Below are 26,974 nucleotides of genomic sequence, written 5' to 3'. Positions count from 1 at the left end.
TCAATGTATAATATAATGTTCAGATAAGACCAATCCAGCTACTTATAATACAAATATATTAAAAGACATGCAATCAAAATTCTTTTACTACCTATACATTTTATAGCCCCACCATCCGTGACCCATTTATGGAAAAGACCGATTCTGGAATGCAAAGAAGGTAACCGAATATGTATGAATGACGTCACACCAACCAGGATCCCTCGTTTTTCATCTTTTTCTTCTGGGTCCCCGGTACCATGACAGACAAGCCCGCCACCTTCTGTCTCCTGGAAGAAATTAACTGAAATTAAATAAACTTAAAAGTCTATTATAATTGATATGAATCGTATAGGATTACTGTTTACTTTAAAGAACTTTCAAAAATCTAGATTCATTTTATTAATTGAACATGAAAATGAAACAAACAGCCTGCCTGATGGTAAACGTCATTGTAAACTTCAAGAAAAGATGATATTCATTTTTAAAAGATGGGCAGCATATTTGCGACTACTCCGGTGTTGCGGATACTCATGGGCGGTGGTAGTCATTTACCAACAAGCCGCATGCTAATTTGCACATTTATGTTAAAAAAAAGGCCACTTCGCAATTCCTGAACTTTTACAATACCAAAGATTTTTCAACGTGTTGCCGACACTTATAAAAACTTTGAATACCTATGAAGACACACCTGTAAAACTCTTCATCTATTAAAATAAAGACTCTAACATCCTCTTTTTAGCTTTATCTTCAAATTACTGTATATCCGCATTACTGTATTTAGGAGTAGCACTTATTTGTGCTTCGAACATAAAGTTGGTAAAACCTTTCTCTGCAAAGTACATAGTATAATTTTTTTTGGTAGTTCTGGGTTGCGTAAACAACAGTGCGTTCCGTTCTCGCTTTATTATTATAAGATTAAAAATAAGGAGTACTAGAATTAATATAACACTAATGTCTTTACTAACGGATGACTGATAAGTCAGTTTATTGCTATCATAATCTGTACAATAGTATAGTCTGCAGGAACGCAAAAGAATCCGCTGGCAGTCTTTACGAGGGATTATCCGAAACTCTTCTGTAAATAAATATTTGCTATCCGACCAACTCTGTAAAAACAATATTATTTATTTTCATATGTAAATAGAAAATATACAAATATTTCCGATGCATATTACATTGTTGACATTATTGTTACAAGAAGACAATTTTTTTTTTAAATAAAACGTAAAGTATGATATGAGTGAGATCTGTTAGTTACGTTTTTGCGGCAAAATTATTGGTTTACATAAAGTGATTAGGTTACCCACAGAAAAACAGATCACGTTATTTGCAGTGACACATCAGAACAACGAATTTCTTTTGGCGCCAATGCGTTTTTTTTACTTTAAAAAATCGAGTTCTAATTCATATATATAATATGTAAGCTATTTTAAAATAAAAGAAAAAATTAATTGGGGAAAAAAGGAAACCTTTGTAGCCTTGACGATTGTAGCAGTGCAAACACCATTGAAATCGTAATCTTTGGACGCATACGGTATCATATCAACAAATTGATTAAAAATCCAAGGTTTATTTGTTTCCTAAAATCAGATATCTAAATATTTACAACGATTTGGATATTGTTTTTTTACTTAATGCTGAGCGTTCAATAATAATTAAAGAGCTCCACAAAAAAAAAATAATAATAAAGATTGTGTCTTACAAAAAAAGACTTCAAATTATGACATAAAGTAATTATTTTGATCTTAAAACTGAACTACTGAATCATTGAAAAAATTTTATTGGGTCAATCAATAAGTATCTACTTATATCCTTTCCGGAAAAAAGGAATTTTTTAAAATCGGTTTTTAACTAATGAAAATAAACGTAAAAAAATACAACCGCATTGAGAAACTCTTTCTTTTTGAAGTCAATTGAAATAATTAACTAACCAAAACAGCAAGATTGAACGCTGGAAACCTGTAATATTTCTGTGAGTACACATGATCTATTCTCCTCCATTGTTGTGTGTCATCGTAAGTAGAATGTTTAAGATTAGTATGCAATGCACCGGCTACTACTTTAAGCGAATTCAAGTTATGTTTAAACCTGAAAATTATGGTATATTAAAATTTTGTTTCACAAAAAACCGCTTTCAATTGTGGCAACACCAGTAATTTTGATTTAAAAATTAAACTTCTGATTCGATTTTGGTAAAAAAATATAATCGAATGAAGCTATAACCTACGTCTTTGTCCACATTAATACAATATGAGTAATCCATAGTTTACAAAACTTGGATATATAATTAAAACTAATGCAAACCTGATTCTTCTCTCTTGCAAAATTCTGCATGAATTAAAAAGAAAAATATTCTAGATATTATTAATCATGGTTATGATCTATCTTTGTAAATTTTATGCAAATTAATTCAATCATAAAGTATCTATTCTTATTATATATATATATATATATATATTTATCATTATTATTAAACTTACTTTTTTCTGTTCGTGTAAAAACAGTGTGCTGATGTAAGTACTCTATCCTTTGTAATTATACTCCCAGAACAATAAGCTCTGTATAACAGACGCCATTTATCATATAATTTGAAAATGAACACCTGTAGTGGAGGAAAAAAAAACTGAGATGAAAAGCATTGGCTTAAAGGAATATGATGTACCGATACTATAATAGTGTATATTAGAAATTATATACATCTAATGCTTAATTCAGAAAATTTATCCCTATTATAATTATACAAATTATCATATATTTTGTGGCATAATAGTTAAGTCTGATAAACTTACGTGATGCTTAAGTTCTCCTAACTTGACTTCATTTCCGTTAGATACAAGAACATTTAACTTTATATGGGATGACTGAAACAAGTTACTAATATGTATGATCTTTACTAATATTATAAATGTCAAAAATGTTTTTTTAAGCTGCGTTAAGGCATTATGAGATAATAAAACCTCTTAAAGTCTTTATTGCAACAAAGATATGAAAATACAATTGGAAAATTCAAGTGAAAAATAGTGGCATAAAGTACAGATCAAACAATATACATAAAGGTACGAAAAATTATCTTATCATTAGGGAAATCATCACAGCGCCTTAACGGCTTAACAAATCACCATGAAATTTGGTATATACGTTGTACATGTGATGGAGAACGATATAGGATTTCGTCTCGGTCGATGATCTATCATCATCATCATCCCCCATCACCTTCACTATCCCCTACTAAACATAGATCTCACAGTTTTGCCAGTAGTTGCCACGCTTGGCAGGAGGGTTTTTTTAATGGATGATAATGGATTGGTACCCCGCCTGCTCTGTCGGTATACACTGGCGGGGCACTAATAAGGGTTCATTGGTAAGAATGAAAAGACAGATCAGTTAGCCCATCGTGACGAATACACCTGGTATTCGGTACAATGGTTTCCAGGGGGACCACGTGAAGGTCGATCTGATAAGTTATACTGATAGCAATGGAGACTAACTTCCCCATTACTGGGGGGAAAGGGATTGTTAGTAATGGAGACTGAGAATCCCATTGCTAGCAATATACCCAACAAGGTCGACCTCCTCCATTACTAACAATCCCTTTACCCCAACATAATTATATTTAAAACAAATCTTACCTTGTGAGTTATATTGTCACCTAAGGTTATTACTATAAACATTAAACATAATAACACGATATTATGTTTAAAATTAATAAACACCTTAGCAATTTTTTCAGCCTGATTAATATACGCTACAAACACATTAGTTTTATTTTTATTATTAAATCTCAATAAATCAGAACCTTGACTGGGACGTCATTAATCCTTAATTAATGTCAAAGACATGAAATTTATAAAATAGTTCGAAATACTCTTTTTTTTATATTCTTCGAGTACAAGGAACCTTTTTGAAACAAAATTAGTTTTAAGTTATGACTTTTATACAGATAAGATTGGGATTTAATAACAAGGTTGGGATACGTTAACCAATATAAAAATAGCCTATGTCCTCCATCTCTGGATATCATCTTCAGCATAAAAGCCTCTAAATAAAAAAGATTTTAAAAATACTATATAGATATAAATGTATACCTACTACTACTGAGTAGAGTTGTAACACCAAAATGTAACAAACAAACAAACAAATAAGTCGCATTTACATTTATAAAATTACTAAAGGCTTTATTAGTATTAGCTAATGCAATTAATTAGGAGTAGTTTCAAGCATCTAACCTAATACATAGTAGGTAAGCATTCTGTCGCAACTTGCAATGTATTGGATACTACTAAATAATTTATGAACTACATAGAAGAGTATTTGGAAAACCTACTTCATTTGCCAGTGTATTAGACATTACTATTTTATTATCAATGCCCAAAAAAAAAAACTAAATAAAACCTTATACCAAACCGCTTTGCCAGATTTAGAATGGTAATAGGTTAATATCCTTATGGAAAAATACTCCTTTAAATTATTTGCAATTTTAGTACTTTAGAGGGCATAAGTTAAAAAATTTCTTACCACAAAATTTTATTTCTATTTAATTTTAAAACATTACTACAAACTTCGTAATTATGTTTAATTTCAATGAAAAATTTATATAAATTTTCAATATACACAAGACGTTCAACGTAAAACATGTAAATTGATTATTTCTTCTTTTCGTAAAGTATAATAGTAGTATTTTTATCCTCTTCTGATATATCATTATCCTCCCAACCCCAAAGATTAGTGCCATCTCCTGTTCTCTTAGCTCTTCTCATAATCATATCTTTAGGGACAGTTTTCAAGTCATACGCCCATCCGATCCAAGCAAAAAAGTCAATAAACTTCGTCGTTAAGTTCAGCTTATTATTTCCAAGTTCAGATGCACGATAATCCCATGGAAATACATGGTGATAGTTATGGAAACCTTCACCAAAAGTAGCTAGAGAGACGGGCAAGTTTTGAGTTGAAAGTATACCCTTATCGTAAGGCTTGTACCCCCACATATGAGCTGCACTGTTTACGAGAAAAGTTGCATTCAAATTACTGATATAACGTAGCATACAAAGATGCCATGCGTTGTTCAAACTTTCTCCCCAAAAATACATGGGTATTAGAGTTGGAATAATGAAACAGACTAAACCAATAAACGGTATAGCGTACCTGAAAAATAAAGATGAATATAATTATTATCAAACCCTATTATATATTAACTGCACAAAGTTATCAGTAAGGGTGGTTAATATATAGCATTATCTATATATTGTAGTTACAATATCTATACATATATTGACCCAATAACAGATATATTAGATAACAGTTATTCAATATATAGTAAAGAAAAGAACCCGCTCATAATTAGTATAGATATCCGACCAGTATGAGCGATATCGCAATGGGGGATCATCAATGTTCAGAAGAACTCAATATATAGAATATCTATATATTGAGTTCTTCCCATCTAGTCTGCAATCATCAGATATATTTACCATGCAACTTTAAATGGCAAACAATATATGGCGCCTGATAAAAAATCATAACCATCGCCTATAGACTGGACTGCACCGTGGACATCACAGAAGATACTATGACGCCAATAATATATCTCGATACTCTATAATTTTACTAGCATATCTTCACCCTTTAAATAAAAACGCAACCACGGGTGCACAGCATATGTAGTACATACTTTTTCTGGAATCTCAATACTGGATTGTTGTTTAAATCTATCATGTCTATCTGTCTACCATAGTCCTTAACTTTTGGTAATTTCTTCACCAACAGCCATCCCACATGAGAATAAAAGAAACCTCTTTTGGCATTGTGCGGGTCGATGTCTGTGTCAGTATATTTATGGTGTAATCTATGGTCTCTGGCCCAGTGCAGTGCTGTATTTTGGAATGCTATAGAGTTTAAGACCATGAGAAATATTTGCAGTGGCAGTTTAGCTTTATACGTCTTGTGTGCCCATAAACGGTGTGCCCCAGCCGTAACACCTATTTCGGCCGCCATGTATGTGAATATAGCTGCAAATGGAGAGAAAATTCTATTTTGAATTCTAAACATTAAAAAGACTAAAATTCATAAAGATATTTAAATGTTTGTTAGTCGCACAATCGGGCTTGCTCTAAAGATTTGAATTAGAGCAATCTCTAGATTTGAATTAAATGTGTTGGACATCATCATCAATTATCCTAGAATTATCCTAGACTGACAAATATTACCATACTACTACATACTACTTGGAATGGATGGATGGAAAGTGTTTGTCACTCTAAGTTACATAAAAAAATACGGTTCATGCTATTTTAAGCACACAAGCACAAAGACAGAATAAGTAGATAATAAATGAAAACAAATGTAATTTTCCGGCTGATTCCTAGAACAAGGTTCTACTTTTCCTTATGTAAATGTGTTTATTTTTACAATCTTCGCTATATAATTATGAATCAATGATGATCAATACTATTGAGAGATTAAGCCATATATTGGCTTAATTTTTTTTTTATACAACTTAGAATGGCAAACAAGCTGACGATCCACCTGATGGAAAGTGGTAACCGTCGCCTATAGACATGAGCAGTACCATGGACATAACAGAGTATACTGTTTCGCCCATGATACCATGCGTTGCCATTCTTGAAGACTCAGGTGTTATTCCTCTGTACCCAGTAATTTCACGCCATATCCCACCCTTCAAACCGAAACACAGCCATGCAAACACAACTGCTTCACGGTTAAAACACGAATGGGACAGAGGTAACCAAGCAATCGACTTTTGTACAAAGTCTCCCTCTGGTTTAATTATCTACTTCATTTACAAAATTGAAGTTAATATATCAAGTGGGACAAAATTGAAGTTAAAGTTATACTTGGGAAATCATACATAAATTCTTACATAATATAATAGTAGCCCATTTTGCCGAAGTGAAGCAAAGATATAATCCATATATCCCAGCTAGATGCCAATAACCAAATGTTAATAAGTTATGATACACTATTTTATATTCTCTCGGCTCCAAATCCTTTAGATTGCTTTGGCCTTCATTCAAAACGCCATACTTTAGCGCTTTTTTAGGTTCCATGTTCAAGTTTGAGGTATGCTGTAAATATAAATATTTCCGTATACAGTATGTGCGATCGTTGCACTGAGGTAGTTTGAAGGTAACTAGTTCGAATGGATATGTGGACTGTATATATGTATTAAATAAGTGTATCTATATGATCCTCGTTAAAATCAGTTTAATAGAAGCTCCACCTAACTTAGGGCTCACGTTCACCAAGGATGTACGAAGCACTGCTAGTAAACATGCACGACGATTTACAAGCAGTTTGGAGTAGCAGCCTCTCAATGATGGACAGGAGAATATTCTTATTTGTACCGAACGCGGTAAGCGCGGCTTCCGAAAGGCTGTTAGTATTGTGAAACGTTCACACTTTGTTTGAAACAGTTGAGAAGGCGCTCACGGGCGCTCTGCCAGGTGTTCACGGAACAAGTGGTATTGTAATATCCATTGATGACATTTAACCACAAAATTGATGAAAAAAATGTGTGATTACCCACTAATATTGGATAAGGGGCGAACACAGTACAAAGAATTGCAACTGAAAAGATTTTCAATATCTATTAATATAGTCCTACTACTCATATTAATATAATAAAATTGCAACTAAACGGTGTCTGTACATAGAAAATATTTAAAAAAATAAAATAAATAATATGAGAAATCTTAATAAGAGCAATAAATGTTAAAACGAATGTTTGTTCAGGCATCACGCAAAACTACTACACCGAAAAAATTAAGTTTCCACAGATGTATTCCTGAAAGTCTAATTTAAAAATCGGGGTATGTTGATGTATATTTAAAAAACAGTTCATAATAGACAGATAATTTATTTTTTTATTTTATATTATTTATTTATTTATTTATCTATGGTAAGAATGAATATTGAATCTATGGCAAAAAAAAAATAATAAATCTATGATAGAACGAAATTAATTTTAGTTGTTGGTTAATTATTATATTATTAAGTGGTTTTGTAAAACAAGTAAAAAAGCATTTTTTTAAGAAATATAAAAAGGCTTTGTTTGTTTGTTTGAATATTTAATAGTATTTTTATTCACACGGTGTCACGGACGAACCGGACACTACATATGTATAATCTACATAGACCATCTAGGAGTGGTCTATTTCATTGGTTTTACTATCTCTGAAATTCACGTGTACGAAGTAGCGGGCAAAAAGCTAATGCTATGTATTAAAATTAAAAAACTAATCTAATTTTAACTAAGTATGGATGCGGCAATACTTCTATAAATTCTGAAAGTATTGCTTCTCCAAATACACATAAAATTCTACTTTCCTTTTAATAAATACAAATATATATATATATATATATATATATATATATATATATATATATAGTATTCAACTAACCTTTTGTTTCAAATGAATTCCTTAAAATGTTCAACAGATAATCTTCTGAAATCACAACAATATCGACCAAACCAACTGCAAGTAAAGATTAATTAATTGAGAATAAGGAATAGATTGTTTATACTCTAAATTTAAACAGAACTATCCTTAATGATGGAATCTCAAAACATGGTATGATTAATATAAACTAACCCGCAATTTAAGTATACATGACGGTATGCGCTATGATGCTACTGTGACATATATTTCCTAAGTACCTACATGCAAAAAAACATTTTAATGTAAGGTCGTAACTCTATATACTTGGTGATCGTTCTGCACTGCGTTTGTCTGTAAATGATCACTACTCGAAAAGATTTCTTTTTTGGTTACTGGTTATTTGTACTCACCGAGTAAATACATTGAAATATAACATCAGTCCATTCCTAATTTAATCACGATAAATATGTAATACTTTCAGCTTCCCTATTCTTCATGTAGGTAGTTTATTTACTTTGGCACTGCGAGACTAGAGCGACGTCCTTAAAGGCGATTTGAAGCAAATATAGATAAAACTGCTGAATACAACTAATTTTACTATCGTCCAAATCATACTAATAATTAAATTTCTATAGAAAAAAAAATATTTTTCTATGCTTTAATATTATAAATATGAAAGTTTGTAACTAAAAATTTTTGGATGTTTGTTACTAAATCACACTTAAACGGCATTTAAAGAGATTAAACAGATTTGATTGAAGTTTGGTAGACGACTGGATAATTCTCTATCACACATAAGATAAACTTAATACTGATAAACGCGAGGAATGCAGCAAATATAACTATTTTTTTTATACAACTTAGAATAGCAAACAAGCTGACGGTCCACCTGATGGAAAGTGGTAACCGTCGCCTATAAACATGAGCAGTGCCATGGATATAACAGAGTATACTGTTTCGCCCATGATACTCCCCATGCGTTGCCATTCCTAAGGACTCGGGTGTTATTCCTCTGTACCCTGTAAATTCACGCCATATCCCACCCTTCAAACCGAAACACAGCCATGCAAACACAACTGCTTCACGGTAGAAACACGAATGGGACAGAGGTACTCAAGCAATCGACTTTTGTACAGTCTCCCTCTGGCAAATTAACAAAGAGAGAAATTTAAAGAAGCAAATATTGTCACTGTAGCTACACAATTCATATACTTGCGTATATTTTGTATATACACAAGAGTCTTCAACTGTTTCTTAAAAATAGCGATCTCAATAATCTTAACACTAGATACAAATACAAACTTACTGTTCTGATGTATCATTTGGAAAAAGGTAATAGGTCTTTTATAGGAATAGGCGTTAAATGTTACAAAAAGATACCGAAGGATATTTTTAATTAACCTTTTAATAAGGTTTAAATTTTTATAAAAAAAAAGTCTATACACACACACAAAAACACTAAAAGATTACTGGAATGACAAACGTACAAGGTGTTAGTCGATTATGCACGGGTTTTTTAAAGACCAAGTAATTTTAGAAATAGTACATTTAATACGCAGGGCGCACTTAATGCGCCCTGCGTATTAAATGTACCAGTTTTCTGAACCCTGCAGTAGAAATAAAAAACATAACGATTTAAAAGACTACTTCAATAAAGACGATTTTGATCAAAATTTGAAAAAGATTAGCTCATTTGTGAACTAAATCATCGTTTATAGCGATGATTTGTTAGCATGTCTCCCTTCACCTTGATTATGCGAATGCGCGCAACACCAAATATTACACTAACGTGTTTGGTAAGTACAGGGAATAAAAAAACTACACGGTGAGCTTGTGAACCCGCTCCCCACTAGACCTGGATCGGTCAGTCGTGTCCACACTCCGCCAGTGTACCACAGTCATGGCACACGTAACCCTGCAATCGCTCGTTGTTATAACAGGTGAGTGTTTATAGTATTTGTTACAACTGGGTTTCTGGTTGGATGTGTGTGTATGGTGTATAACCATTAAAAATTTGTAATCGTAGTCATAAAATCGTGTATCGCATACAGTTATCTATTTGTTTGCTTAATATATTATTGAATTTTATTGAGATAAATTAAGCCTCATCTTTTCAAACCATAACAAAAACAAGATAATTCTTTCAACGCTAATGTGCCTGAAGGATCTTCCTTCGTTTGTACGAAATTGTTATCGACGTTGTTGTCAATGTCGTATAGTCGGTAGTCTTATTATACATCTATATAAATAAAATAAAGTCGGGTTAGTTACACCAGCCGTTCTGGAGTTACAACACCAGAATGGCTGGACAGATTTTGGTAATCTATAATTTGTTGAATTTATCTCCATCCCGAATAGCAGAATAACTTTTAAAATATCGAAAAGATTCACGCAGAGATAATTATTAGGCGATACAAATTTCAGCGGGTAAGCTAGTAAGTAATGAATCATATTAGGTAAGAGTCGGCTTTTTTAATTTACCAAGTTGTCAGCTTAAATTTGGCCAACGCCAAAAATTTTGTGTCAATATAAATTTACTTACTCTCCACTGTTGAACAACACTGATAATAATAAACAATATTAAATAATTTGGTATATAGAATGTTACGTTCACAACAAGCAATAGTCGACAAATGAAATGACAATTCCAATAAGGACTAGTGATCACTTTAGTTTTTATATTAATAGTCGTGTTGTTAGCATTTAGTAGAGATTTGTATTATTATTAATATGTACATATATTAAAGTATAAATATCATTATAACATATTAATACGATATATTATTATAACATATTGAATAATACTCTTCCATAAAAAAAGTGTAATAATAACATATACTTAACCAATTTCGTCGCTATATTTCATATTCAAAGGTTAATTTATATTTTGTATTATCAATGGTTAATTTTACACGAATTTTTCTTTCTTATATAATCAATTGAATAATAATCCCTTTTATTAACATTCCCCTCTCCCCCCTCCCCCCCAGTAACACATAATTGGTACTTACAATTTTAAATTCTAAATTCGAAAACTACCTATTTATATGCATGTATTGCATACAGAAATGTGTTACTTATAACAATCATAGTTCCACAATTACATACATAAATTGCATCGTAAAAACATTTTAGGGTTCATTGAGGAAATTCTGTGAAATGTAGACTTACTGTCTATGCAATATCCAGACGGATTAGTTGCTAAAAAAATATACCTAATCAGCCGTAACTAGTCGAATAATTGATTAATATTGGCAGCAATCCACAACTTGCGGCTGTCTGTGTAAAGAAAAAAATACCTTAGCTTGACCTAATATAGTATTATATTATCTGTGCTATTTATCCATGAACCAATATTCACTAAAATCTGTTCAGTAGTTTATGCGTGAAAAATTAACAAACATATGAATGTTGTTGTTAACAGGTGGATGGCTACCTACCCATCGTCATAAACATTCATATTTACTATATTTATTGGAATGTCACGTTTATGACAAACAGGATGTTACGTTAATTATATTTATATTGCGACCTTACATACAGTTCAAATAATTAGCAATTAAATAATTTCGGATTTTCCATCTTCATCCAAATTATCTAGTTATAATCTGGATATTTCGTGCAAAATGGAAATTATAGCTGTCACGCAGAACCTTTAAACGCGAGTTGTACTGGAATATCTATGTACTTACCAATTTCTATGCAAAATTCTTTGCACCTTGAATACATACATTGCAAATAATTTATTTTGAAGATATAATATGAAAGTTTTTAAAAATTATATAATGTGAAGCAATACAAACTAATAATAATTTCATATGATTACTAGCTGTTACCCGTAACTTCGTACGTATGGATTTCGAAAATAAACAAACACATCCAATTAGCTATCAAGATAAAACATAAATAAGTGCAGTAGCTTTTGCGTGATGCGGCAACAAACAGAATGAGAAAAATATTGCTTTGGGTTTTACCGCTCTTATCAATGTCTCCCATTTTTTTTTTTTTATTAAATATTTCCTATGTATAGACATCCTCCAGTTACAATTTTATTATATTAATCAGACAATATAGGTAGTTTTGTGTAATATATAACAAAATAAAAGGGAAAGTGTAAACCTTTTAGTATGGTAAAATTGAATAATGTTTATGGAGAATAAAACGAAATCATTGAAACGATAAATAGATATTTCACTGTCTGAGAGAGAGAGGTGTTTGACCTGGGAACATTGCAAAAAGCGGCCCTTAAGAACCAGTTTTGTACCTAACAAGAAAAAAAGTGATTCAAAATGATTAGAGGAGCCTAATAGGTAGTACGTTGAAGAGTTCTTTGTAACAATTCATGGCATAGGTAACAGTAGGAATTTTTTTTAATCTACTTTGAAGCTGTAATTTCTTCATAGAATATAACTAATCAGGTGTTATTACACTTCTTTAGAGATACGATTTACCTCTATTAAGTATATTCTTTATATTGATTTCAGTGTTACAACTATGTCGAGCAGAAATACCAGAGATACAAGGAACATGGTACTCGGCCAACGCTATTAATGACGGCTATTCACCAAAGCCCATTTCTGAACTGTTCACGACTGACAATTCGCCGATATACTCGTCTACTTTTTCAGTAACGAAACCTATAGTTGTACAACCCCTACCTATTACAAACAACATTAATTTTATACCAGATTTATCGACAAATGCAAAAACGACAGTGACGAGTCCACCAAATAGAACACAGACTTATAACACTGAAATTCCAACCGTTACAAGCACAATTTTATCAACACTCGAACCTAGTATAACATTCACATCGACGCCTGCGCCACCATCAACCTTTTCTACTATTCAGTCGCTTACTTCATCTACTATTCAAACACCTTCGACCTCTTCAACACTTTCAACATTATCAACCATCTCTTCACTCCCAACTCTTTCGACTTTGTCATCGTTTGAACCTCAAACAGTCACACAAGCACAGACAAGTGGCATTATAATCAATAACAATCAAGACCAACAATCCACACTCCAATCAAACGATAATACTAATAGTTTACCACCTCAAACCATACGAATCGAGCCACCAACAATATCGATTCCATCAACGACACAGTCACCAAACTCAATACCAAACTACTTTGTAATTTATCAACAGGCACCACAGAATATTCAGACCTTTTCGCAATCGCAACCACAGCCTGAAACTCAAAATATATCACAGCCTAGCATAAATGCTCCAATCACTCCATCTACTCTTCCGCCAAGTATCTCTACAATTTCCTCAACGTTTCCTTCCTCTACTGTTCCTGTTAATCCTTCAATACAAACAACACTGGTTTCGACAATCACAAACCCTTGCGTGACAAGGAATCCGTTAACAAGTTTAAGGCCTACCATAGTTTCTTCAGCGCCGGTATTGAATAGTACCCCGACTACTAGAATACCACCGAATTTTATGATCCGTGTCGTTGCACCTAAAGGCTCTATTACCAATGTGAAATTCGTAGCGACTACAACGAAAAGACCAACAACTAGAAGGACTAAAAAACCAAAAAGGAATACCTACGAAGGGTGCCTGAATTCTTGTAAAGGAAGAAAAGATCCACTTTGCGCTAATCCGTTAGCTGCTCTTATAATAGATCCAAATACACTGAAAGGATTCCCCTCCATTTGTCATTTAGCGTGCCATAATTCTTATAAAGACATTCGTAAGTAACTATTTACTTTTTTTCTTGCTGTAAATTATTTACATTCAGAAATAGAACATCGTATGAGAGTAAATTACATACACAGTTATAACATTAACATATAATGTGTACTTACGAAACTTTTAGCAAAAAAAGAAATAGAAAAATAACATAATAAACAGAGTACTTAAGTACCAAAAATATTGAAATAACCGGCTCTGTACGCCGCGGTGTAAACCGAAAGTTTTATGAATAACAATGCATACAGACGGCAATAATATTGTGTGCTGGAAATAGCGCGTGAAACTACCGGTAAATCTAATTGAATGAAACCATTGAACCGAATTCAAACTGTTAAAAACAATATTCCTTCGTTACTTAATTCATGCAGGTACCAATAATCAATTACAAATCAATAAATGTTACGTCTTAACTAGCCACTTTCCGCTAACATAGGGGCGAGCCTAGCGTTGTGTTTCCGTTTAACTTCGTTTGTTTTTTCTGATTCATTACTTAAGAATCAATTACATTTTTAAATTAACATACCAAAAACTTATATGGTATATTGTTACATTTGAACTTTCTTTGAATCTAAAAATCAAAATTTGTAAAGACTATATAAAAAATAATTAAGACAAATTAAAAACCCCCTTCTTTTAAGTCTCTTAAAACGATAATATTTAACTTTTATTCTTTTTTTTATTTTTATTCCAGCATATGAAAAATTAGTGGACGGCCGATGTAGCAGGTTGCGTACACGCATCATGCAAGTCAATAGCAATACCAAACTCAGAAGAGACGAATTGCTCAAGAGTCAATACAGCATTGTCAGTAATGCAGATCAGACAATAGTGGAAGTTTCGAAACAATAGTTTATTATAGAATAAATTTTAACGATTTTGACAATGTGACTATGGCATAAGGCCAACAAGTAGTCGTATACGACGATCTATATTTAAAAGAAAATGACCCATCAAAACATCTGCAGGTGGATTTACATCGTGATAGTTGCAGGCGCTAGTGGCTTTCTGTCTTATGACAAAATACGAATATATATAATAACAAATATAACAAGAAACAATATATATACTTACAATAAATATAAATATGTACAACTTGTCATGATACATATAGTCTGTATTAAGATTATTAAATGTTTTATTGTAAAGCTGTCTTGTGCATCTAATAATTAAATAACAATAATGTCAGCTCTAACGCAACACCGCTAATGTTGCGTTAGAGCTGACATTGTTTTATACTATGTAGTGATTAATACAACAAAGTCGCTGTCGCTGTCTGTCCATCCCTATATGTGCTTAAATCTATAAAACCACGGAACGGATTTTGAAGCGGTTTTTTTTTTTAATAGATAGAGTAATTCAAGAGAAAGGTTTATATGTATATAATACATGCATAATATAGTAGAGAAACACTGATGTTTCTAATGTAATGTCCTAATGTAATGGAGGGTCGGCGGCGGTACTTAGTATCAAAATTTCATCCGTGCGAAGCCGAGGCAGGCCGCTAGTTTTAAATAAATCTATACGATAGCCCTATATAATATAGATATATAGATAAGTGGCTAACGAGTTCATGAGTTGGAATCAAGCATCGGACGTTTGTTATTTTACGGATTATATGTAATATAATGTAGAGACTAAATACAGTTTATTATTTACATACCTCTACGGAGTGCTGCATGTTATATACCCTCTTGTATATGTAACATCTTATTTTACCATGTAGTATTACAATGTGAAACAGATTTACAATTTATTGTAAATCTGTTTCACTACTCTGACAATATGGTAGTCAATATAAGGCGAATTAAAGTATATATATATATATATATATATATATATATATATATATATATATATATATATATATATATATATTCATCATCAAATCATTGTAAATTTAAAGTAAAAATAATACAAATTTAATTCATTTTATTAAAACTAGTATCCAAATTGATGTATTATAAGCACGCTTATTTACTATTTACACAATTATTGACTAAATTAATATTATTCCTATACATATATTGTTTCATTCAGTCTAATGGAATTTAGTATATTAATATCATATCGAAATCAGAATAACTTCATGCACACATACTTAAGAAATAATAATCGGTTTTGTTTAAATTGATTAAATTATTTTAAAAACATACAGAAACATATTTGCAACTAGTATGTTTATTACAATTATTAACAACAGGGTCTTGATCAGCCACAAACAACCAATGCCTGCGGGATTACATACAAACTCTGTTCTTGTACATTAGGGAAAAATATTATTTTGGCTTGACATAAATTATCCGTATTTTATATTGTAAGTTTCTTGCACAGCAATAGAACGTCTTGGTATGGTCGTGTCATGCACAGAAATGAAAGCCATGTTTTAAAGAAGGATATAAAAGGGGATAAATGTAAAAGAAAAGGAAGATCAAAGAAAAGGCTATGAAAGATGATATGTATATAAGAGTGAGTCTGGAAATTAGTTGACAAGAATTTGTAGAAAATTAAGATTAAAGACATATTGTGCCGACCCAAAACAAATAGGAAAAGGCAATGATGTTAAATGATATTGTAAGTTTTCCTCATGAATTAAAAAACATTATAAAATGTGGATGAAAGCATAAATAATGAGATTTCAGTTAATACGTAAGGCTGCCTTTTAAATCGTGTCGTTTGCCAACCTCCCGCGATTATTAATAAAAAAACATATGGCATTGTCATCTTTTTGAATTCGAAAACAAAATAATGTTATCAGATTGGTCGAATAGTTTTATTGTATCGTCTATTCAAAGGTGACAAGTCGGTTGTAAAAATGGAAATATCTAAGGAAAATTTGCGTGCGATAATTTTCTACAACTTGCAAAGGCAATTATTGCGACTTCAAGTGCTTTAAGGAGATCACTTCTGTATTTAGTGATGCAGCACTATGTCTTAAGACTGTAGAACACTGGTATTTAGAAGTTCGACGTAGGACTGTAACCTCAGTGACAAGTCACATGAAGGTCCTTCAAAAACCGCCATGACGCAAGAGAATATCGAAGCCGTGCGGCAGCTAATCCTCGAAGAACGTCATGTGACATACCGTTAAACAGAGGCATCCGTGGGCATTTTAGGGATCACTGTCTAAAAAATCCTGCACGAAAAACTTGGCATAAGAAAGTTGATCTCTCGTTGGATACCACACTTGTTTAGCGACGACCAAAAAACAGCCCGTGCTAGTTGGTGTCACAAAACTTTGCAGCGATTCAACCGAGGAGGGTCAAAAAATGTTTATGATATGGTTAATAGTGACGAGTCTTGGATATATGCTTACGATCCAGATTCTAAGCAGCAGTTAACTAAGTCTTCCAGGATGAACCAAAACCGACCAAATTCAAATGCTCACGAAGCACATTGAAAAAAATGGTTGCCTCGTTTATAGCAAAGGGTGGTCACATCGCCACTATTGTACTAGAAGATCATAAGACGGATACCGCTGACTAGTGTACCGCTATTGTTTGCCGTAAGTCATCACCGAATTTCGAAAAAACAATTTAAGACGTCGTATGATATTGCACCATGACAATGCAAGTTCGCACACCGCCCGCCAAACAAAGATGTTTTTGAGCACCCAATGAGAGCAATGTCGAAATTTTAGATCATCCGCCTTACGGCCCTGACTTAAGCCCTAACCGTTTTGATAGGTTCCCCACAATTAAGCGAAGTTTTCGTGGTCAATGTTTCAGCTCACCCGAAGCTGTTGACGTATACAAATCGGCCATTTTAACTACCGCCTCTTGGGGGTGGATAAATGTTAAAATATCACGGAGAATTCTTTGAAAAACAATAAATGGTAACAATCTATTAGATTGTCTATACTTATTTCAAGCGACACAATTTAAAAGGCAGCCTTTGTATTTGCAAAACAATGTATTTTTTTATTTGTATTTTTTAATAGACACCAAATTCAGGACTTATTGCAATCCACATTACTGATTATAATAACATGATGGCCAATAGTAATAAGGTTGTGGATAGTCGTTCTAGAACCTCTGTTGAAAGTTTCCTTGTTGTTGCGAGTTGCCGCCTTGTTGTTGGCCTCCAAACATCATTTGTTGTTGTTGATGGAACTCCTGTTGACCACCACCGGTATTATTGTTGCCCTGATTTGGCCCTGAAAAAAAATAAGATAATCATATTAATTCATTGACGATAGACTTTAGCTAAGCTCCTCCGAATGGAATGATAAATGATAACCCTTTTCATTAATAACAACAGAAAAGTAAGCGTGAAAGCAGATTAGATTACACATCGTAACAATGTCATCAAAAATTTTATTAAGATTATTATATTTTATTCCCCCCCCCCCCCCCCCCACCGCTTTTACTGTCATTTTGACACAGAAAAGGCTACTTTTTACCCGCAAACACAGAAAGTTAATAATACTTTTAATAAGGTATCTAACCTTGCATTCTCATTCGCTTGGCATTATTAGCACCATGATCGTGGCTGTTAGCTTGAACTTGATTCTGTTGTGTCTGTAAAAGAAAATAGATATAACATTGTAATAAAAAAAAAACAAGTTACAATATTATAACATTAAAAAAAAGAAGCCTTATCCCAATAGCAAATTACACACACACGTATACATAAACATAGCTAATAACACACACAACAGGAGCGAATGAAAGTGGAAAATAAAGAGAGAACACGGGAAAAAAAACGGGATAAAGTATTTAAATAAATAATAGATAAATAATGTTTATGTATTTTAACTTCAATAGATTTTAAGTTAATAAGGAGTGAAAATATACCACACGGCTGCTGTATGCCCTAGTTCTTGGCTTAAACTGGATTGACACGTTGCTACGTGACTAAATATAGAGTATGACGACAGAATATATTGTGCAACTTTTATAAATTACAAGTAGACAGAATACTTTTTATCCCTTGGTATACTATATAGTATGTTAATTAACCCATTCCTTAAAACTAGTGTAATCTCTAACAGGGTCTCAAAAATGATTTTTGTTCTGGATAAAACACTATATATGCAAAAAATAAAAAAAACAAAACTAGTAACTTACGTTAGGCTGTTGCTGCTGCTGTTGGTTTTGTCTCGCTTTAGAATCACTCTTGTCATCTTGATCATCGTCAGTCAAAAATTCTCTTTTTGGATATGGAATTGGACATCCAGCAAACACATCCTGAAAAGTTATTTGTAATATAATACCTCGGCTTACGTTACTCTGATTTACACGAACCCGAAATTACGCGATCTTCAAATCTCATCGATTTAATTGTTTGAATGTCACACAAATCTAGATAACTTACATTTTATCTCCATTATTGTTAAGTTAGTGTGCATATCCGAACATGTCCTGTGAAATGGACGCATATTTTGGAGCGAGGAGCTCACAGATATGTAAGCGTTAACGATAACACCATTACGCGAATTTGACTTAAGCGTTTATCGTTCAGTTGTACCTATCGCGTAAGTACAACGTATTGTTGTATATTACATTTATAATGGTGGATAATAATTAAAAAAGACAAGTGACTGTGGTTGTGAACACTACACATGAGAGGGGGGAAGGGATTGTTGGTAATAAGGAGGTTAGTCCTCATTGCTATCAATATACCGTACCAGGTCGACCTCCACGCGGTTCCCCCTGGAAACCATCGTAACTAATTTATCGATGAATTCGTCACGATGGGCTAACTGACCTGCCTATTCATCTTCACCAATTATCTCTCACTGGTGCCCCGCTAGTGTATACCGATAGCACAGGCGGGGTCATCATTCCATTATCATCCATTAAAACTACACATGAGAAGAACCGTGTGCATTACTGCTTAAACTCAGTAAAGCACATAATTAATAATGCTTGGGATGGTAAATAAACTAATTCATAACCACTCGCTAGACAGTTAGTTTTTAGCAAGTGGGCCATTAATAAACTTTCTTAGCATTCCAAGTTTCATAGAAATATTGCATTTAGCAATAGTTCCTTTGATATACAATGTATTATGAACACTGGAAAATTATTTATGAAAATGTATTCTTAAGGTCGATAGGGAATGATAGTTTATTTATAGATGTTGATAATGACAAATCTTATTTTGTAATAAAAACAAAAACAAGGTTACCTGTGTTGGCAATGGATCCTCTGTGAAGTAAGGATCCTGCATTGCCTGTTCAGATGTGATTCGTCTATTTGGATCCATTAAAAGTAAACGTTGGAGAAGACTGAAAGCTTTACTGTCTGGTTTTATTTTATGTCTGTCCATATACTTGCTCAGTGAACAATTTTGATAACTAAAACAATAAAAATATTAAATAATTAGTCTTATAATCCATTGAACTCTCATGTGGCATATTAACATATTATTATAATATAAATCTATATTAATATTATAAAGAGGAAAGATTTGTTTGTTTGTAATGGATAAACTGAAAACCTACTCAACCAATTTCAGAAAATTTTTGGCATATAGAATATTTTAAATAAAATTATAGAACTCTACGAAAATTACAATAATACGGCCCAGGGTATCAAAGTCCAATAATATAAAATCTTATTAATAAACATACAGTAAAGCTATATTAATTTTATGCTTTTAATAAAGACTAATAATTATTTTTATGTATTAATAAACACAGAAGGTTTTATACACAATAACATTGTTGTACAATTTTTATAACTTCTATTATAGTTTGAAAACCTGTCCTTAACAAATAATAGTTGATAAGTGTCTTACTTTGATCTTTTGAAATCTTTTATCAAAGTGGGATGTTCTGGCATTTTCCTAATGTCTTCCCAGTCTTTCTCTTGTGGGAAACCCATTACATTGAATATCCTATCAAGCTGATCGTGGTGGTAAGGATTGCTCGTTTTAATATCTTCTTGTCGACAATGGAATATAGGTTCAGATGTGAGTAACTCGGCAAATATACAGCCTATTGCCCAAATATCTGAAAATATGTAAATAATTACACGAGTCACAATAAAAACAAAAATAGATGACTTGTAGTAATTTTTAGCTAGATTATAACATCAAAATATAATGCCAGTTACAATTTGTAACGGTCCAGTATCAGGCTAATAAACTACTATCAAATTTTAAGACAGATTGTGACAAAAACAAAATTGGACTGATAGTATGAATATACAACACGTTTTTTAAGGGATGAAAATTAATTATTATAGCTTGAGATCGGTCCATATTGTATTAACTTAATAACCCACAGTTCTACTATCTAGCAGTATATATCAGTCTGATAGTAATTAGTCACAAAATTAAACAATAAATTTCATGTAATTAACATAAAAAACATACCAATAGCTTTTGTGTAATGTCTTGCCCCAAGCAGTAACTCTGGTGCTCTGTACCAAAATGTGACTACAACCGGATCTAAATCAGCAAGAGGCTTCAGCGGTGCATTGAACAACCTTGCAAAACCCATATCTGCTATCTTTACTCTGCCTCTCTCAGGACCTTCTCCCATTACTAAAATATTAGCTGGTTTCTGTGAAAATAAAACAAATTAGGCAATTAAAATTTATGCATGAACAAATCGTATGATGAGAGAAAATCATATGGAGAAACATTATGTATTGTCTTGAGCGTTAAATAAAGGAACAAACGATAATATGTGCAAGAAAACTTTGAAATAAAAACCTTTACCTGTACCTTATATCTAGCCATTGTGGCCTACATAAGCTCCAGACGCAAAACGCTAATAAATTAATAACCGTGCCATACACAGTAAATCTGATAGATTGACTCTGTGATGGGCCTAATTATATATAATAAATTACCAGACTGTGTAATTGCTGCAAGCAGTCTAATTTCATTTAACAAGAAACTAAAAGACTGGCTTGTCAAGAAGGGCTTCTATAGTGTTGAAGAATTCTTAAAATATAAATAATCTCTAATGATGAATTTTATTAATGTAATAACAATTTGCAGTGAGTGATTATTATTGTTATAAATTAATGTTACTTTTAAACATTATTATTATTATATAGAAAACGAATTAATTGAAAATTGACTTATAATTTTATAAATTACAGGATTTGAAAAAATCCGATTTTTATAATAAATATCAAAAATCCGATTTTTTATATATATATATCAGATATATATCCCGGCTAAGAAAAAGAAGCGAATTTCATTCTGTAAGGGGACTACACGCTTAAAAATGTGAAAGGAATTTGTAAAATAAAATAAATACCAAATTATTACTACATTTATTATTTAAAAAAACTTTTAACAAATAACAAAAGAATTACTTAATGTTTATTTGAGAAATATTTTTTAATGAATAATTAAAAAAAAACAAGTACCTATTATAATTATAATCTTCATTTGTTTGTGAGATAAATCAACAAATTTTAATAATAATTTGTAATTATAAAAGTAATCAATCATTCAACGTCAGGCCTTAAGCATAGATCTATGAGTAGGACATCATCATCTGGCTCCCAGTCCCAGTCAACCTCTGTTTCTATTTCTTCTATGATGTCCTCATTGACATTCACACTGGGATTCCAAATTCAGTCCATATTGTATGACGGAGCTGCAGCTGTACTATGGATGCCCCTTGCAGATTGGTTGAAAATCTTGAAGATATGAACCAATTTATACGCTTTGGGTTCTTAATCTATTACAAATCTTTGATTAAACCAGGCCAAAGGCAGAGAAAATTCTTTCAAGACCTGCCATTGACGCTACTGCTGATAGCAATTATTCACAGAATGCCTGAAATGCTTCTTTGCCATCCCAGTTGAGCTAGATATAAACACAAACGCGGATCGTTTGTGTTCATATCTAGGCGCATCCACCATTCCAATGGTGATGTAATTTTAACAAATTATGACCCAAACAAATATTTGGGAAACATTGACGATTGTGTCATTAATGCCGTTACAGTAGGCATATGATCGAGCTGCATTTTACCAAAAACTTTGTCTCTTTGATCATTGGTCAGATATTTACCCAGAAACAGGTGGTCCAATATATTGGCCAAATAATGAGCAGACCCCAATGCCATATCACGTCTGCACTGGAATAAATTTTTAACTTCTGGTATTTCATTTTCAAAGTCCTTTTCAAGCCGGTGCCATATTTCTACTGCCACGGACATTGTTGTTCCATCCCTTTGGGCCCTGTCTAAGGCCTAGCAATTGGGTCCAAATGGACAGCAGTTGAATTGCTTTGTTCGTTAATTGTGTATCATTTACGATTTTGCTTATGTCGTTATCAATTTCATTTGTATTATTTTGGCATATTTGTACTAGTATTCCACGATTGTCAAGGTAAGACCGAATACAATCTCCTCGTGGTATTCCATCTGACGGTAATGGGCATCACCAACTTTTGACCACCAGCAGCTTTGTACCTGCTAGCAGGCAGATGTTTATTCCGAAAATATTTCACTACCTAATTATATTTCCAGAAACGCCTTTGTTTGCAAAAAATTTACAATCACTAAATAAATTTCTTTCGCATGAGTTTCTGATGTAACAATTACTTGTTTTTTAATAAGTCGGTAGTAGACAATGAGCGTTTAGTTGTGGCTACTGATTCGTTACTTGAAGTTGTGGGTGGGTGTGCAGCATGACTACTAGAAACTGTTGTTGATGAACTTGTACTTGAAATTGAACTAGAAGCCTCTGGTCTTGGACAAATACTCATATGATTACAAAGCCACTCAGGGATACCTTGAAGCTCTTTCTTACACTTCTTACATTGAGCCCATTTGCCCTTGTTACCAATCTTGGCAATAACATTAAAATTGATCCATACAGGATGCGAAGGTTTTGGCATGGCTGTTTCTTTCACGAACTCTGAAAACAAATATTCAAACACTGTCAAGATCTAACTTACTCGTAGACGCGAACTCACTAGCAACGATCCCAACACCAAGAAAAATATGTATCACGGTTGCCACGGGCTATCACATTCACTGACACAGAAAACCCATAAACAGTTTTTTTTTTTACTCATTTATCTTTTGGGAAACCAAATCAGAGTCCACAACAATGTAGTAGGTAGGACTAAGCTTAAGAAAAAATAAAAGTAACACTTACCATGTAGGGTACAAAAAATGCCAGAAAGTAGGTATTTTACACTAACCCCAATTAGTGGACTTCACGTCTCACATAAATAATAAGTTGAGAATATGAAAGAAATCGTAAGCACTAAAAAATTTCGTCTGTAGTATTGACCGAAGTGAAAAACAATAATGAGTCAACGTTTGTCAAATCTTTCGATTGCCACGCTTGCGGGAATTCCCTAGAAAGTGATAATTATTAACGCTAGGAGCACCAGGGAATACCCATATTTTTAATACTTCGTAAAATAAACTTTATATGATATGAAGTTAAGGTTCGCATTTCAATAAAAAGCTAGCCGTACTGGTAAGTTAAAGGGGATTTCCCCAACTTTAAATGAGGTTGCCATTTTGGGAAACAATCTAAATTACTTTAAATTGTAGTTTTTCGCTACATATTGCCAGGGTAAACATTAATCTCCAAAATTTATAGTTCAGAAGACCCGAAAAAATCAATTGATATTTATCAAGATAAAAATCAATTGATATAGGAGTATATCATGATATATATCCACTGATATATATCCACTGATATATATCATGATATATATCCGCTGATATATATCTGCGAACCCTGATAAATTATGAATAAATAATCCATAAATGTATCTGATAGTAAAATTAAACTAATATTCTCATCTTATATAGCATGTATCCATGTAATGTAAAATTATGCCTCAACTTGTAGTTTATTATGCCCATAGTACTGTTCATGTCTATAGGCAACAGTTACTACTTTCCATCAGGTAGACTGTCAGCTTGTTTACCACTTAAAAAAGTTAAATAAAAAATAACACTACATTTTCAGTATTGGAACAATGTATTGTAACAATATTTACATAAAAAACAAAAATCATAGATATAGATGTAGAGTAGGCATGCAAAGCATTACCTAGCTATTCCATAATTCACAAAAATATTGCAATTTAACAAAATTAAGAAATGACTACCTAAAATAAAAACAGTAATATTTGTTTTACTAATATTTAATTGCAAAATGATCAAAATATGTTTTTTGAATTATTAAATATTATTATTAATTATTATGCTATTAATAATTTAATAAATACAGAGAAATAATATTAAATTTAATCTCACCAAATCTCTATGTAGAACCCAATTTGAGTGTAAATAGTGTATACCATCAAGAATTTGGTACAGTAAACTTTTGACCATACCCTTCGGGACCATAACAGACTTTTTATTAGCCTTTGCAGCACGGTGAAATTTAATAATATGCCACAAATCATGCTCTGCATAGTCGAACAACAACCAAACTTTACGATCGGTATGTGACAGGAAGACTCTTATTAAATTGATCACATTTGAATGTTTCAGTTCCCGCAAAAGCTGTAAATTCAAGAATATTGTTAAAATATTTAAACTATTTTTATATATGTATGATATTAAATATAATATATATATATATATATATATATATATATATATATATATATATATATATGACAAATGCAAAGTTGTGGGATATCATTATCAACATCATCAATTCAGCCATTATCTGTGAACAGGGAAAATTCCTTATGGCAGTTTAGGGGGTTTTGCCAGTAGTTTTGCTTTTGGTGATATATTAAGAGGGACACTGTTGCCCATCCCTCGAGCATTAAGTTGTCTTAATCACCTCTTGCAACACCCATGGGAAAGGAGGGAAACTGTAGGATAAGGATAGTTGTAAATAAATCATTAACATATTCAAATATTTCATGAAATGTCATAAATCATAAATAAAATTTATCTGATTAAGCAAAGAGTAGTTCACAGAAATATTTATAGATGAGAAAATAATATTAAAACTTTAATGTCAAAATTTCACATTTTTACAGGCATTATAACAACACACTTTACAGTTCTCAACGTAAGAAAAATGGATGAATTAAAAATAATTTGTTTGTATCCTTACTGCGATTTCCCTGCACGCCGACATAGAGAGACCGGTTCCTTCAATTTGCTTCAAAGCATAATCCTTCGTATCGGAACCATCTTTTCGTCTAGCCTTGTACACATGGCCATAAGTCCCACGTCCCACTTTACAGCCTTCGAAGTCAAACAAATCTTCCACTTTTGATCGCTCATTTTGTGTTTTAATTTTAAAATCATAGTCCATCATAACTGGAGCCATAGTTTTATTTTGAAAATTATCACCCATTCTGACATTTAGTCTTAAGATTGAACCAATAGTTTCTTATATCATTGGTTTGTCTTCTTATGAATTCTAATTTATTATATACTCAATAAGTTCGGTTTCAATGATAATTATTTGTATTTGATAATGTAATAATTGTTAGTATATTTTCTCTTTTTAAGTAAAAATAAGACGGGTGTCAAAGCTAAAGACAAGGAATTACATAGAAGCAATGATAAAATAAAAACTGTAAGTCATATGGTTGCCTCCTTTCTTCTTATACAGATATAATTAGTAAAAAGAGGACGAATGATACACCATCAGTTGTCATTTTTCTCAATTGATAGAAGGCTAGAGTAGAGTATGAAAATGTTTGATATGTCAATTATTTGTCAATGACAGATTTTTCATTACTAAATTATATATTTGACACAGTTTATATAAAAAGTATGCAAATCTGAATTGGGTAGGATTATACAGCTGTATAACATTTTTATACACTAGTATCCTATGAATTGACAATTTAATCTCTCCTTCTATGTAAGTCCCTGTTCTTAGTGTTAAAGAAGAAAAAACTATCGCCCAGAGAAAAGCGATGCGCAACTTAAGTAATCCGATCAGAGTGCTAATTATAATTAGCACTCTCT

The 26,974-nt window shown here is 32.2% G+C and overlaps 4 protein-coding genes across 6 annotated transcripts; 1 reads left to right on the top strand and 3 right to left on the bottom strand.

The window, feature by feature from the left end:
- Positions 1–38: 38 nt before the first annotated feature.
- LOC113509849 (uncharacterized) lies at positions 39–3,791 on the bottom strand. The gene is made up of 7 exons (XM_031910879.2): positions 3,612–3,791; positions 2,772–2,843; positions 2,463–2,584; positions 1,914–2,070; positions 1,452–1,562; positions 948–1,088; positions 39–269 (listed from the first exon to the last, which is right to left on the bottom strand). Exons 1-7 carry the CDS (start codon positions 3,651–3,653, stop codon positions 39–41), a joined length of 876 nt encoding a protein of 291 aa, XP_031766739.2. The 5' UTR covers positions 3,654–3,791.
- A 709-nt stretch (positions 3,792–4,500) lies between these two features.
- Positions 4,501–10,992, bottom strand: LOC113509853 (acyl-CoA Delta(11) desaturase-like). Of its 3 annotated transcripts, XM_031910785.2 has the most exons (5): positions 8,592–8,844; positions 8,400–8,474; positions 6,860–7,064; positions 5,651–5,987; positions 4,501–5,124 (listed from the first exon to the last, which is right to left on the bottom strand). In XM_031910785.2, the coding sequence occupies exons 3-5, from the start codon at positions 7,044–7,046 to the stop codon at positions 4,626–4,628; spliced, it is 1,023 nt and encodes a 340-aa protein (XP_031766645.2). In that variant the 5' UTR covers positions 7,047–7,064; positions 8,400–8,474; positions 8,592–8,844; the 3' UTR covers positions 4,501–4,625. The 3 variants fall into 3 exon arrangements, with proteins under 3 accessions (XP_031766645.2, XP_026749081.2, XP_052755309.1); XM_026893280.3 differs by lacking the exons at positions 8,400–8,474; positions 8,592–8,844 and adding an exon at positions 10,921–10,992; XM_052899349.1 differs by lacking the exon at positions 8,592–8,844 and having other exon boundaries at positions 8,400–8,585.
- On the top strand, positions 10,244–15,237 carry LOC113509789 (mucin-5AC-like). Its single transcript, XM_026893214.3, has 3 exons — positions 10,244–10,318; positions 12,863–14,086; positions 14,780–15,237. The coding sequence occupies exons 1-3, from the start codon at positions 10,279–10,281 to the stop codon at positions 14,935–14,937; spliced, it is 1,422 nt and encodes a 473-aa protein (XP_026749015.2). The 5' UTR covers positions 10,244–10,278; the 3' UTR covers positions 14,938–15,237.
- A 763-nt stretch (positions 15,238–16,000) lies between these two features.
- LOC113509654 (cyclin-dependent kinase 8) lies at positions 16,001–26,552 on the bottom strand. Its single transcript, XM_026893035.3, has 8 exons — positions 26,106–26,552; positions 25,286–25,537; positions 21,409–21,598; positions 20,830–21,043; positions 20,218–20,386; positions 19,155–19,274; positions 18,533–18,605; positions 16,001–18,241 (listed from the first exon to the last, which is right to left on the bottom strand). The coding sequence occupies exons 1-8, from the start codon at positions 26,349–26,351 to the stop codon at positions 18,111–18,113; spliced, it is 1,395 nt and encodes a 464-aa protein (XP_026748836.1). The 5' UTR covers positions 26,352–26,552; the 3' UTR covers positions 16,001–18,110.
- Positions 26,553–26,974: the final 422 nt, after the last annotated feature.

The sequence above is a fragment of the Galleria mellonella genome, unplaced genomic scaffold (genome assembly GCF_026898425.1).
Source record: "Galleria mellonella isolate WM207_F2 unplaced genomic scaffold, CSIRO_AGI_GalMel_v1 utg57, whole genome shotgun sequence".
Lineage (NCBI taxonomy): Eukaryota > Metazoa > Arthropoda > Insecta > Lepidoptera > Pyralidae > Galleria > Galleria mellonella.
The sequence above is the reverse complement of the archived record's forward strand: the minus strand, read 5'-3'. Positions and strand labels throughout refer to the sequence as shown.